Below are 14,855 nucleotides of genomic sequence, written 5' to 3' on the forward strand. Positions count from 1 at the left end.
ATATACACAAACTTTTTTTTTTTAATTGTTATGTATTTAATTTTTGGATTGGATCCCTAAAACCGGGAGTGCCTTTTTTTCTATTATATAATTATTTTCTGATAAATATTAATTTTTTGTTTCAGTTTATTATTTTAAAAGCAATTTATTTTTTTCAACTAGTAACCAGACCACTTGATGTAAACTCATTTGTGATACACAGAAATTGAAAGAAAAAAAAAAAAAAAAAAAGATATAAATTTGATTTATTCAAATATTTAAAATAAAAAATGGTGGTGTATATTTTAACATAGAAAAGACAAAAGCTGCAACTGCTATTTTTCATACTTAGCAATACACAAGTTTGTGTACAAAATTATATAAAAGGTTTATTTCAAAATTTGTTATATGTAAAAATATACTTCAACTTTTGTTCAGTGCACATAAAAAAATGAAAGTTCTTATTCACTCTTGTCTTTATTATCCCGCCAGACACAGTAGTTAAGAGCAGAGGCCAACGATAGCCAAGCCAGGTACGGGAACATCAGGTACGCTGCTGTCCTGTTAATTGGATACCAGGATATAGTCGTAGCGGCAGCTGTGCCCGTCAAAATGACTAATTCAGCAAATGCCTAAAAAACAGAAATAACATTTACTAATGTTTACAGACGCCACCTATTATGCTAAAAAAGGCCACAAACAATCCAGCGAATGAAGAAGCACAATAAATCATCATCAGACTCATATGGCTGTAAGTAATACGCCCTAAGCCCCTATACACTTACAGTGACTGGAAGCAAAGGGTAATAAGGGTGTGTGTGGTGATACTGATATCAGACTCAACTATGCTTCCCCAAATCTGATATGCTCCCAAAATCAGATACAAGAGTCAAAAAGCGAGGAGTGGGTGGGGAGCGCTCCGAAGGAGCTATGAGTTGGACTATCTAATTAATGTGCAATTGGACATTAATTAATTAATTAGATAGTCCAACTCATAGCTCCTTCGGATCGCTACCCTCCCACTCCTCGCTTAGTGACTGGAAGCAAGTCATGTTTTGGGACGGTTTTAAGAAAAGACAAAAAACCCCACACACCAAGCTAACATTTCCAATTGATGAAAATAATAAAAATGCAGCATCTTTTACAATATATATATATATATATATATATATATATATATATATATATATATATATATATATATATATATATATATATATATATATATATATATATATATATATATATATATATACACACACACACACACACACACACACAAACATACATATAATACATATACACACACATGCATAATTTATTGCTAAATTCGCATTATTGCGGTGGTCTGGAGCCGAACCCGCAATATCTCTGAGGTGCGTCTGTACATAGGTTTGTGCAAGCAATAGCAAAATGCTCTCACACAATGCAGCATTTGCAATTATATGCCCCATTATCATTTGAATGGCAGCTCCGATATCAATGGAATCAATTCTGATATTTGATTGTTAAAACAGACATTGCCCATCCCTACTAGTTGTGTGTACAGGGAGGATTAGGTTAATACCACACCTTTATTCTTACCTGTGAGTCATTTCAGGTCAAACACATTAGTATATAATATTGTTGCTCTGTTTCTATGTGATGCGTGTTCAGAGGTGTTTAATAATACAATATGTATGTGATCTGCTAGACTGGGGGGGGGGGGGCATGTTCAGAGGTGTTTAGCAGCTTACATACATATTGTATTATTAGACTGGCGGGGGGCCATGTTCAGAGGTGTTTAGCAGCTTACATACATATTGTATTATTAGACTGGGGGGGTGCATGTTCAGAGGTGTTTAGCAGCTTACATACATATTGTATTATTAGACGGGGGGGGGGGGGAGACATGTTCAGAGGTGTTTAGCAGCTTACATACATATTGTATTATTAGACGGGGGGGGGGGGAAAGACATGTTCAGAGGTGTTTAGCAGCTTATATACATATTGTATTATTAGATTGGGGGAGAAATGTTCAGAGGTGTTTAGCAGCTTACATACATATTGTATTATTAGACCGGGGGGGGGGGGGGGGGGGGACATGTTCAGAGGTGTTTAGCAGCTTACATACATATTGTATTATTAGACCGGGGGGGGGCATGTTCAGAGGTGTTTAGCAGCTTACATACATATTGTATTATTAGACCTGGGGGGGGGGGGGGGCATGTTCAGAGGTGTTTAGCAGCTTACATACATATTGTATTATTAGACTGGGGGGGGAGACATGTTCAGAGGTGTTTAGCAGCTTACATACATATTGTATTATTAGACCGGGGGGGGACATGTTCAGAGGTGTTTAGCAGCTTACATACATATTGTATTATTAGACCGGGGGGGGGGGCATGTTCAGAGGTGTTTAGCAGCTTACATACATATTGTATTATTAGACCTGGGGGGGGGGGGGCATGTTAAGAGGTGTTTAGCAGCTTACATACATATTGTATTATTAGACTGGGGGGGGAGACATGTTCAGAGGCGTTTAGTAGCTTGCATACAAAATTGCATTATTAGATTGGGTGGGGGGAAGACAGGTGTTCAGAGGCGTTTAGTAACTCGCATACATATTACATTATTAGATTGGGGGACACACTACATTGTTGACTTGATATGCTATCAATGGAAAAGTGGCATTCTGTGTGGTTACTTACCCATCCTATTTTATGGGCACCAAAGAATAAAGGCGTCCATGCCCAATTAAGTGCCAGCTGCCCTGCATACAATCCTAGGGGGACGACAGCATCATCTGTAAATCCTCCCAGTTCTTTCCAGATCAGATATGAACCATAACTGCAGAGAGCACAGTGCATAGATCAGACAATCATTCTTCTATAAGTAACACAGGTTAACAAAAATAAGTGTGGTCACTTATTAGACCATGTCATTCTTGTACTAATGTCTCCAATTCATTAGAACATGTCATTTTATAGCACTAGCAACCCTACAATACTATGCATTTAACCCCCACAAGGGTGGTTAACACATAGTTAAAGTGCCGCTAAGGAGATGCAGAGAACTGCTGGTCCTGAGCGGATACAGACGTTGAGCCAATCAGTAGTAGCAAAAACACTGATTGATTTACTGGCTGTATCCACTTGTAACCAGCATTTCTCATCCAGAGAATGATTTTTACAGGGATTGAAGTAGAATTTGTTAAAAGTTGTGGTTCCCTGGACTAACCATCAACTCAAGCAGAATTTTTTTTTTTTTTTACTAAAAATCACATTTTATTCATATTGTGATTATTAGCATTACAAATAAAACGATTTAGAGACGTAAATGAGTGCTGCGGGACCTGCAAGCGCTCTACAAATAACTAATAAACTCATACTGTAAATCCCTCGGACTTCCCAGTACAGATAGAGGCAACTTACCCCATAGATGTATATAAAGTTGTCCATACAGGACCGAACATCCAGTTTGGTGGGCGCCAGTCTGGTTTCACCAGTGTCTTGTACCAGGTCTTAACTTCCTTCCTTGTTATTAGTCCTCCAAGTAACCCCCCAACATGAGGGAGGAGGGTGAATCCAACGGCAGATACCCAAGCGGATGGCATTCTAACAAAACAAAAATTAATTAAAAATAAATTAAAAACACACAACCCAATTTTTTTCCTTTCACTTTTCAAGTAGAAAATACAGTTTTCAATAATTTTCCATTTTGCTTCATACTCTTTATATCCTTTGTTGAAGGAGCAGCAATGCACTATTGGGAGTTAGCTGAACACATTGGGTAAGCAAATGAAGAGACGTGCAGCCACCAATCAGCAGCCAGCTGCTCCCTAAACCTACCTAGGTATGCTTTTCATCAAAGAATACCAGGAGAAAGACAAATGCAATAATAGATGGAAACTGAAATGTTGTTTAACATTGAATGCCATCTCAAACATGAAGAACTACAAATATTTAGATCTCAGTAGATCACACTCAAATCTCACAATTGTATATTTTTTTCAAACATCTATCCCACCATCAAACCGGCAAATGTCTTCTGCAATTTCCTTTTGGATGTCCTCATGCTACTTACAGTTAAAGGGACAGTCTAGTCAGAATTAAACCTTCATGATTCAGATAGGGCATGTCATTTTAAACAACTTTCCAATTTACTTTTATCATTAAATTTCTTTGCTCCCTTGGTGGTATTTTTGAAAAGCTAAACCTAGCTAGGCTCAAACTAATTTCTAAGCCGTTGAAAACCGCCTCTTAGCGCAGAGCATTTTGAAAGTTTTTCACAGTTAAAAAGTACTAGTGTATGCGTGTCATATATATAACATTGTGCTCACTCCCGTGGAGTTATTTAGGAGTCTGCATGTCTGTCAAAAGCACTGAGATAACAGGGCAGTCTGCAGAGGCTAAGATATAAAAGGTAAGCACATAAGTAAAACATATTAAAATAACTGTTGGTTATGCAAAACTGGGGAATGGATAATAAAGGGATTATCTATCTTTATAAAACAATACAAATTATGGTGTAGACTGTCCCTTTAAGTGTACAAATCTAAAATTTATACATAACCCCACCCCCCTTACATCTCACTCTCTTTACAGGTGATTTAGTAATTACTGGTTTAGCCCAGGTCTATTTCCTTAGTGTAATACTCCGTTCTACTCACCTTTCAAGCACTTGCTAAACCCCGATGCCCTGATCTATATAACATTGTTAGAATTCACCCTTTCCTATTGCAAATGATAAAATGTACTTTTGTTACCATAATATTCTTTGTTAAAAAGCATACCCAGGTTGATAGTGTGCACGTGTCTAGAGCAAGGTACAGCAGCAATTTTGCAAAAATACTTTTAACAATGTTATACAGTGTAAATCTAGTGCTCAAGTATATATAACGTTAAAAGCTTTCATGGAACACTGCAGCCATACACTGCCCCAGACATGTGCACGCTGCTGTATTCCTAGAAGGGCTGTGCAATTAATCACATGATGCAAAACAGATCTGCAGAGTTTTTGCCCCCTGCATTTATAGTACAACACATGTGAGTAGTTTACCGTTCATTTGCTTAAACGACCAGTACAGTGAACTGTAAAAAGAAACTGCTATCATGTATATAAAAAAAAGCAGAAACATACCAAACATTTTGTCATGCTGTTGTTTTTTTATATTGAAGCAAACAGGAAGTGTATGTCTGTGGGCATGTAAAAAATAAAAACCTGTTAAAAAAGTCCTTTTTCTATGCAGCAAAGAAAAAAAAATGGCTACCCACTGGCTGTTTATATTGATGGATAGGGAGATGCCTCACACGCATAAAAACATTTATATATTGCTGTTTTTACATTTACAGCATTCATTTCAAGGCTTTAAATAGAATATATATATTAAACGGGACAGTCTACTCCAGAATTGTTATTGTTTAAAAAGATAGATAATCCCTTTATTACCCATTCCCCAGTTCTGCATAACCAACACTGTTATATTAACATACTTTTTACCTCTGTGATTACCTTGTATCTAAGCCTCTACAGACTGACCCTTATCTCAGTTATTTTGACAGACTTGCATTTCAGCCAATCAGTGCCCTCTCCGGGTAACTCCACGGGCGTGAGCACAATGTTATCTATAAGGCATACATGAACTAACATCCTCTGGCTGTGAAAAACTGTTAAATGCATTCAGATAAGAAGCGGCCTTCAAGGACTTAGAAATTAGTATATGAGCCTACTTAGGTTTAGCCTTCAACAAAGAATACCAAGAGAACAAAGCAAGTTTGATGATAAAAGTAAATTGGAAAGGTGTTTAAAGTTACATGCCCTATCTGAATCTTGAATAATAAATTCTGACTAGACTGTCCCTTTAAGTTATTACATTACTAATGTCAATTTTAAGATGGGCCTGGAACCAAACTCATTTACTTTCATTATATAAACAATTTCATTTTACAACTATTCCTTCAGGAACAGAACACCAGCATAAACGGAGGGTTACCTGTAATGAGCAATTGCGTGTTTGCCCACAATACAGAATATAACACATTATAAAATGAAAATATTTATTATTTACCTTTAGTATTAAAATTAGATATTTTATACAGATCCCATCAATTTTATAATAAAGTGTCCCGATGAGTCATTAAAAACAAAAACAGGTTTAATTAAAATCTATACTTCAGCTTTTTTTTTTTTTTTCCTTCTCTCTCTCCTATTATCTAATTTGCTTCATTCTTTAGATATCCTTTGTTGAAGACATAGCAATGCACATAGGTGAGCCAAGCACACTAGGCATTTATGTGCAGCCACCAATCAGCAGCTACTGAGCCTATCTAGATATGCTTTCCAGCCAAGGATATCAAGAGAATGAAGAAAATTGAAAGAAAAATGTGCCTTTCATGTCCCTTTAAAATATGCAGAACAAACTTCATATTTAATGGCACCCTGAGGTTCATTCACTGCAATAAGGGAAAGTGAAGCAATAATCTTAATGAATTGCTTCTAGGTTCATTTTATAAGCAATAACATTAAAGGGACAAAAAACACACATTTTTTGTTTGATGATTTAGAAAGAGAAAACAATTTTAAACAACAATTTTATCTAATTTGCTTCATTCTCTTGACAGCCTTTGTTGAAAAGCATATCTAAATAGACTCAGTAGCCGATTGGGAGCTGCACATAGATTCCTCATGTAATTGGCTCACCCATGTGCATTGCTATTTCTTCAACAAATACCTAAAGAATGAAGCAAATTAGACTGGAAAGTTGTTTAAAATGGTATTCTCTATCTGAATCATGAAAGAAAAATTTGGGTTTCATGTCCCTTTAAACAACTTTCCAATGTATTCCCCCCCCCCCACTAAAACATTTTCCTTGTTCTCTTGGCATCTTTTGTTGGAGAGTAAACCCAGACAGTTCAGGAGCAACACTGTACTGCTGAGAGCTAGCTGCACATATATATCATGTCAATGGCTTAGTGACGTGGTCAGCTAGCTCCCAGTAGTGCATTACTGCTCTGACCCTACCTGCTTTTTAACAATGGATACAGAGAGAACCAATGAAATTTGATAAATGTAAATTGGAAAGCTGTGTAAAATTATTTGCTTTGTCTTAATCATGAAGGTTTCATTGTGACTTACTGTCTAAGGTAATACTTGCCATGAGACACAGACGCGCCAGTCACAATCAGATGTGGTTACATAGGTAATGCCATGAGACACAGACGCGCCAGTCACAATCAGATGCGGTTACATAGGTAATACCATGAGACACAGACGCGCCAGTCACAATCAGATGCGGTTACATAGGTAATACCATGAGACACAGACGCGCCAGTCACAATCAGATGCGGTTACATAGGTAATACCATGAGACACAGACGCGCCAGTCACAATCAGATGCGGTTACATAGGCAATACCATGAGACACAGACGCGCCAGTCACAATCAGATGCGGTTACATAGGTAATACCATGAGACACAGACGCGCCAGTCACAATCAGATGCGGTTACATAGGTAATACCATGAGACACAGACGCGGTTACATAGGTAATACCATGAGACACAGACGCGCCAGTCACAATCAGATGCGGTTACATAGGTAATACTTACCATGAGACACAGACGCGCCAGTCACAATCAGATGCGGTTACATAGGTAATACTTACCATGAGACACAGACACGCCAGTCACAATCAGATGCGGTTACATAGGTAATACTTACCATGAGACACAGACGCGCCAGTCACAATCAGATGCGGTTACATAGGTAATACCATGAAACACAGACGTGCCAGTCACAATCAGATGCAGTTACATAGGTAATACTTACCATGAGACACAGACGCGCCAGTCACAATCAGATGCGGTTACATAGGTAATACTTACCATGAGACACAGACGTGCCAGTCACAATCAGATGCGGTTACATAGGTAATACTTACCATGAGACACAGACGCGCCAGTCACAATCAGATGCGTTACATAGGTAATACCATGAGACAGACGCGCCCAGTCACAATCAGATGCGTTACATAGGTAATACCATGAGACAGACGCGCCAGTCACAATCAGATGCGTTACATAGGTAATACCATGAGACACAGACGCGCCAGTCACAATCAGATGCGTTACATAGGTAATACCATGAGACACAGACGCGCCAGTCACAATCAGATGCGGTTACATAGGTAATACCATGAGACACAGACGCGCCAGTCACAATCAGATGCGGTTACATAGGTAATACTTACCATGAGACACAGACACGCCAGTCACAATCAGATGAGGTTACATAGGTAATACCATGAAACACAGACACGCCAGTCACAATCAGATGCAGTTACATAGGTAATACTTGCCATGAGACACAGACGCGCCAGTCACAATCAGATGCAGTTACATAGGTAATACCATGAGACACAGACGCGCCAGTCACAATCAGATGCAGTTACATAGGTAATACCATGAGACACAGACGCGCCAGTCACAATCAGATGCAGTTACATAGGTAATACCATGAGACACAGACGCGCCAGTCACAATCAGATGCGGTTACATAGGCAATACCATGAGACACAGACGCGCCAGTCACAATCAGATGCAGTTACATAGGTAATACTTGCCATGAGACACAGACGCGCCAGTCACAATCAGATGCGGTTACATAGGTAATACCATGAGACACAGACGCGCCAGTCACAATCAGATGCGGTTACATAGGTAATACCATGAGACACAGACACGCCAGTCACAATCAGATGCGGTTACATCGGTAATACCATGAGACACAGACACGCCAGTCACAATCAGATGCGGTTACATAGGTAATACTTACCATGAGACACAGACGCGCCCAGTCACAATCAGATGCAGTTACATAGGTAATACCATGAGACACAGACGCGCCAGTCACAATCAGATGCAGTTACATAGGTAATACTTACCATGAGACACAGACGCGCCCAGTCACAATCAGATGCGGTTACATAGGTAATACTTGCCATGAGACACAGACGCGCCAGTCACAATCAGATGCAGTTACATAGGTAATACTTACCATGAGACACAGACGCGCCAGTCACAATCAGATGCAGTTACATAGGTAATACTTACCATGAGACACAGACGTGCCAGTCACAATCAGATGCGGTTACATAGGTAATACCATGAGACACAGACACGCCAGTCACAATCAGATGCGGTTACATAGGTAATACCATGAGACACAGACACGCCAGTCACAATCAGATGCGGTTACATAGGTAATACCATGAGACACAGACACGCCAGTCACAATCAGATGCGGTTACATAGGTAATACCATGAGACACAGACACGCCAGTCACAATCAGATGCGGTTACATAGGTAATACCATGAGACACAGACGCGCCAGTCACAATCAGATGCGGTTACATAGGTAATACCATGAGACACAGACGAGCCAATCACAATCAGATGCAGTTACATAGGTAATACCATTAGACACAGACGCGCCAGTCACAATCAGATGCGGTTACATAGGTAATACTTACCCTGAGACACAGACGCGCCAGTCACAATCAGATGAGGTTACATAGGTAATACCATGAGACACAGACGCGCCCAGTCACAATCAGATGCGGTTACATAGGTAATACTTACCATGAGACACAGACACGCCAGTCACAATCAGATGCGGTTACATAGGTAATACCATGAGACACAGACGTGCCAGTCACAATCAGATGCGGTTACATAGGTAATACTTACCATGAGACACAGACACGCCAGTCACAATCAGATGCGGTTACATAGGTAATACCATGAGACACAGACGCGCCAGTCACAATCAGATGAGGTTACATTTATATTAGATTTTATATTTGCATTTTACTAAATTGTATATTAGTGAAAGAGACCAATGCAGTTCAACATATAAGACATAAGTACAGTTCGATTTTTCTCACATACATAGTATCATACATACCATACATAAATACCATACATAAATACATATAGTATCATACATAAATACATATAGTATCATACATACCATACATAAATACATAGTATCATACATACCATACATAAATACATACATAGTATCATACCATACATAAATACATACATAGTATCATACATACCATACATAAATACATACCATACATAAATACATACATAGTATCATACATACCATACATATCATCATACATACATACGCAAATCCCTAAATACAGAAATCCAAAAGTTTTAATTAATATTTATAAATTATGAAAAATGACTACTTTTCCTTCCCGTTTGTCACAATCTTCTCTGCCTGTGTCGTTGGTTTGCTGTGTACTAAAATACAGATAATAATAGTCTATATATTTAATTAAAAGAACAACTTATTCTTCTGATTATAGTACTGTATCTATAAGAGGGTATAAATGTATACAAAAGTATTAAACTATCTTTAGAGTGTGTGTGTGTAATATATATATATATCCTCCATGTGTGTCTACACTCATAATGCAATAGGGTCATCAACCAGGGTGCCAAGTCGGTAATGTTTACAGTCTGTTTCAATGAAGGACTGCACTCACTGGATTTTGGATACAGAATTTTAAATATTTAATGTGGTAACGTTTCAGGGTTCGCAGACCCCTTCCTCAGACCAGATAACAGTGCAAGTGAGCAATGTGCAATATAAAGGTATTAAGCCCCACCCATCAAACAATTAATGAAAAATTGCGCCAAAACTGTGTTGCCATGGCAACATCCTGGTTGCCAGGTAATCAATATAACACACCAGTTTGTAAATATCACAACTTATAATCATATATACATACGTAAATATAAAGAACCAAAATAAATATCAATCCATAGTGACATCAGTGCAAAAAATAAAGTGCACACATATATTCGTGTGTACATATCACTATTAATTGTTTGATGGGTGGGGCTTAATACCTTTATATTGCACATTGTTCACTTGCACTGTTATCTGGTCTGAGAAGGGGTCTGTGAACCCCCGAAACGTTACCACAATAAATATTTAAAATTCTGTATCCAAAATCCAGTGAGTGCAGTCCTTCATTGAAAACAGACATACATATATACACATATCTATATCTATATCCTAAAATGTTCTCCACAGAAAAGTTTGCCAGTCAGTTTATTAAAATTTCTAAAAGTTAATTAAGCTTTCCAAAAACACAAATTGATTGCATAATTTAACATAAATTAATTAAATGATAATTTAACCAACAAACATTGAAAACATTTAAATATTGGGTTTAAATTTTAGCCGGGTGGTGCACACATTAAAAAGGCCCTCTGTTATAGAAAGTTCTCAGATCACAATGTGCATATATGTATCTATATCTGACACACACACAATTTAGCAGAACGTGATTATCTTGTCCCTACAGTTGGCCTCTGGGCGGTTCCTTGTTTTTTTGCTATCTTGCAATTCTCTTGAGGAACTACTATCTAATTTGTACTATAGCTCCACCCTGTGATTGTTTATAGTAAAACAATGTGCATGTCCCTGTATATTTTATAACATGTCAACTGGAAAGAGGTTTTATAATTTACATTGTACACTTTGGTTCATGGAAATGTATGTTTCTTGCTGTACTACACAGACCCCTACATGACACATATGGGGTAACAGCCTTATATATGTATATTGCTGTACTACACAGATCCCTACATGACACGTATGGGGTACCAGCCTTATGTATGTATATTGCTGTACTGCACAGACCCCTACATGACATGTATGGGGTACCAGCCTTATGTATGTTTCTTGCTGTACTACACAGACCCCTACATGACACGTATGGGGTACCAGCCTTATGTATGTTTCTTGCTATACTACACAGACCCCTACATGACACATATGGGGTACCAGCCTTATGTATGTATATTGCTGTATTACACAGACCCCTACATGACACATATGGGGTACCAGCCTTATGTATGTATATTGCTGTACTACACAGACCCCTACATGACACATATGGGGTACCAGCCTTATGTATGTATATTGCTGTACTACACAGACCCCTACATGACACATATGGGGTACCAGCCTTATGTATGTATATTGCTGTACTACACAGACCCCTACATGACACATATGGGGTACCAGCCTTATGTATGTATATTGCTGTACTACACAGACCCCCTACATGACACGTATGGGGTACCAGCCTTATGTACAGTATGTATATTGCTGTACTACACCTTATGTATATCAGCACTTATGGGGTACCAGCCTTATATACATATAGTATGAATGTCAGTCCCATAACTGCAGGAGCTCAACATCTGTTGTTCTCAAATACTTTGTCAGCGAGATGCAAGTATAGTAGATTTGTACAAATTATTCTGCACAAACTCCTTCTTGCTCTGAAATACAGAGATAATGGTTCAAGTCCTATAAAAGTTTAACTTGACAAACACAATAGTGTCTGAGAGCCATGATCCCATCTACAGTGTACTTGTAGCTTATTGGTCTGAGAAGTGCTGTATAAATAGTTGTATAACCAGCTGGGTGGGGATCCCTGTGTCTGTCTTTTTACCCACAAACCACTGGGGCTGAGAAAGTGCCTGGGATTTTCCTAACTGACCTGAGATAGAATTTAATGTTGTAACGTGATAGTTTTAAAGAGTTCCCAGTGGCCAATAATCTATTTGCCTGTATTGCAAACATGCCGCTGCTGTGCATTAAATTGATACGGTGCTACTAACCTGTGTATAATAAGGTTCCTACAATAAAACCAGCCCACAGCATGAACCTAATCCCATTAACTAAATACATATGCTGTTTGTCTGCCAGCGGCTTCTAATCCTTCCTACTAGTAACAAAGCCTGATCCTATAATCTTTATCCAAGATCAGAAAACCAATGCCACTATGAGAATCCCTGAATGAAACCAAGTACTGTGCTGTGCAATCCCTGTGCTGTGCAATCCCAGAGTATTAGCCAGACCCCCATGCTGTGCAATCCCAGAGTATTAGCCAGACCCCCATGCTGTGCAATCCCCAAGTATTAGCCAGACCTGAGTACTGCCAGCCCCCATATTGTGCAATCCCTGAGTACTGCCAGACCCCATGCTGTGCAATCCCTGAGTACTACCAGACCCCCATGCTGTGCAATCCCTGAGTACTGCCAGCCCCCCATGCTGTGCAATTCCTGAGTACTGCCAGACCCCCATGCTGTGCAATCTCTGAGTACTGCCAGACCCCCATGCTGTGTAATCCCTGAATACTGCCAGACCCCCATGCTGTGTAATCCCTGAATACTGCGCAATCCCTGAGTACTGCCAGACCATCATACTGTGCAATCCCTGAGTACTGCCAGACCCCCATACTGTGCAATCCCTGAGTACTGCCAGACCCCATACTGTGCAATCCCTGAGTACTGCCAGACCCCCATACTATGCAATCCCTGAGTACTGCCAGACCCCCATACTGTGCAATCCCTGAGTACTGCCAGACCCCCATACTGTGCAATCCCTGAGTACTGCCAGACCATCATACTGTGCAATCCCTGAGTACTGCCAGACCACCATACTGTGCAATCCCCGAGTACTGCCAGACCCCAATGCTGTGCAATCCCTGAGTACTGCCAGACCCCCATGCTGTGCAATCCCTGAGTACTGCTAGACCCCCATGCTGTGCAATCCCTGAGTACTGCCAGACCCCCATGCTGTGCAATCCCTCAGTATGGCTGTGACAAATGCCCCTACTGATCTCTCACTCACTTCTCCTGCTGTCACTGTACCAGACCCCATGCTAGGAATACCTGGATATTACCAGACCACAGTCTCAGAATTAAACAGATTGTATAGCTGTAACCCCCATATGCCCCAACTGACCTCTCACTCACCTTTCCTGCTGCTGCTGTCAATATGCTCCTCAAGTTCCAGAGGACCAGTATGTAAACGACAGATCACGTGATCTCTGGGCGGGGCCTGTTGCTAATTCATTATCTCAAGAGATGATCTGCTGAGTGTGATATGCGCGCTCCCTACTGTGGGGTGGATACGTGACTATGGATAATGGAACCATTCATTTTAGAAACTTGTTCCTTTCGGAATGGATTCTGTGCGCTGTTTATTCGGGCGGAAGTGATTGACGCATGGTAACACTGGGGGCGGAAGCGTGTTTGTTAAATGAACCTCAGATAATTAAACGCACTAGCATGATGCCGCAGCCTTTAGCTGACTTAAGGTCTTTGCTGTACTACATGATGAATATTTGTGTGTGTGGCAGTAATGACTTAATACATTTAGATTCATATTATTTGTAGTCACCTTACATAGTTCACCTGGCTAGTACTGTACTATTTTGTACCATAATTCACCGTTTGGTGTCTTGTGTGGCATTCAAGGAGTTAAATGACGCAAAACCACAATGTTTTCTGCTGTCCAAAAATAGGCAATAACTTTATTTTATAAAAGTAGTAGATTTAAAAGTTACCGTAACACTGGCTCTAACAGGGCATTCATTAATTAACTGAGCCATTTCCACTCCTGTGCTGAGCTGTTTTGGAGTTAAAACTTGCTGGTCATGTTTAATCACCACTTTAGCTAATTCTTTCACTAAGAAATCCACACTTATTATGAGCCAGATTTATCAAAGCCCTGTGGACAGGGGGGTAAATTTTCACCCCTGTCTGCCTAGCCCAAATGTATCATTGTACACTATGGCTAGTGTGCAATGCTGCCCCATACTCACGTGCAGCCAATTACGCACAAGCAAGTGCTGTGAATCTCCCCGGTCGGAAAAGTCCTAGAGCACTATTACATACATATAGGGCTCGATTTATCAAGCTATGGCTGACAGGGGCGTACACATGCTCCCTGTCCTCTGCAGCTCGCCTCTGGCGGACTGAATTCCCCTGGCGGAATTTAACATTGCACTC

General features: G+C 39.7%; 1 protein-coding gene across 4 annotated transcripts; it reads right to left on the reverse strand.

Annotated features, from left to right (window-relative positions):
- Positions 1 to 228: 228 nt before the first annotated feature.
- On the reverse strand, positions 229 to 14,804 carry TSPO (translocator protein). 4 transcript variants are annotated; one of them, XM_053719058.1, is made up of 4 exons: positions 14,669 to 14,804; positions 3,393 to 3,575; positions 2,670 to 2,808; positions 229 to 611 (listed from the first exon to the last, which is right to left on the reverse strand). In XM_053719058.1, the coding sequence occupies exons 2-4, from the start codon at positions 3,572 to 3,574 to the stop codon at positions 441 to 443; spliced, it is 492 nt and encodes a 163-aa protein (XP_053575033.1). In that variant the 5' UTR covers position 3,575; positions 14,669 to 14,804; the 3' UTR covers positions 229 to 440. The 4 variants fall into 4 exon arrangements, with proteins under 4 accessions (XP_053575033.1, XP_053575034.1, XP_053575032.1 ...); XM_053719059.1 differs by lacking the exon at positions 14,669 to 14,804 and adding an exon at positions 13,807 to 14,378; XM_053719057.1 differs by lacking the exon at positions 14,669 to 14,804 and adding an exon at positions 13,818 to 14,375.
- Between the last annotated feature and the right edge of the window lie 51 nt (positions 14,805 to 14,855).

Source organism: Bombina bombina, chromosome 6, assembly GCF_027579735.1.
Source record: "Bombina bombina isolate aBomBom1 chromosome 6, aBomBom1.pri, whole genome shotgun sequence".
Lineage (NCBI taxonomy): Eukaryota > Metazoa > Chordata > Amphibia > Anura > Bombinatoridae > Bombina > Bombina bombina.

Coding starts and splice junctions, on each gene's coding strand:
- TSPO (XM_053719058.1), bottom strand. CDS start 3,574: ATGCCATCCGCTTGGGTATCTGCCGTTGGATTCACCCTCCTCCCTCAT. Junction 2,809..3,392: donor ACTTTATATACATCTATGGG/GTAAGTTGCCTC, acceptor TGCTCTCTGCAG/TTATGGTTCATATCTGATCT. Junction 612..2,669: donor GTGCCCATAAAATAGGATGG/GTAAGTAACCAC, acceptor TCTGTTTTTTAG/GCATTTGCTGAATTAGTCAT.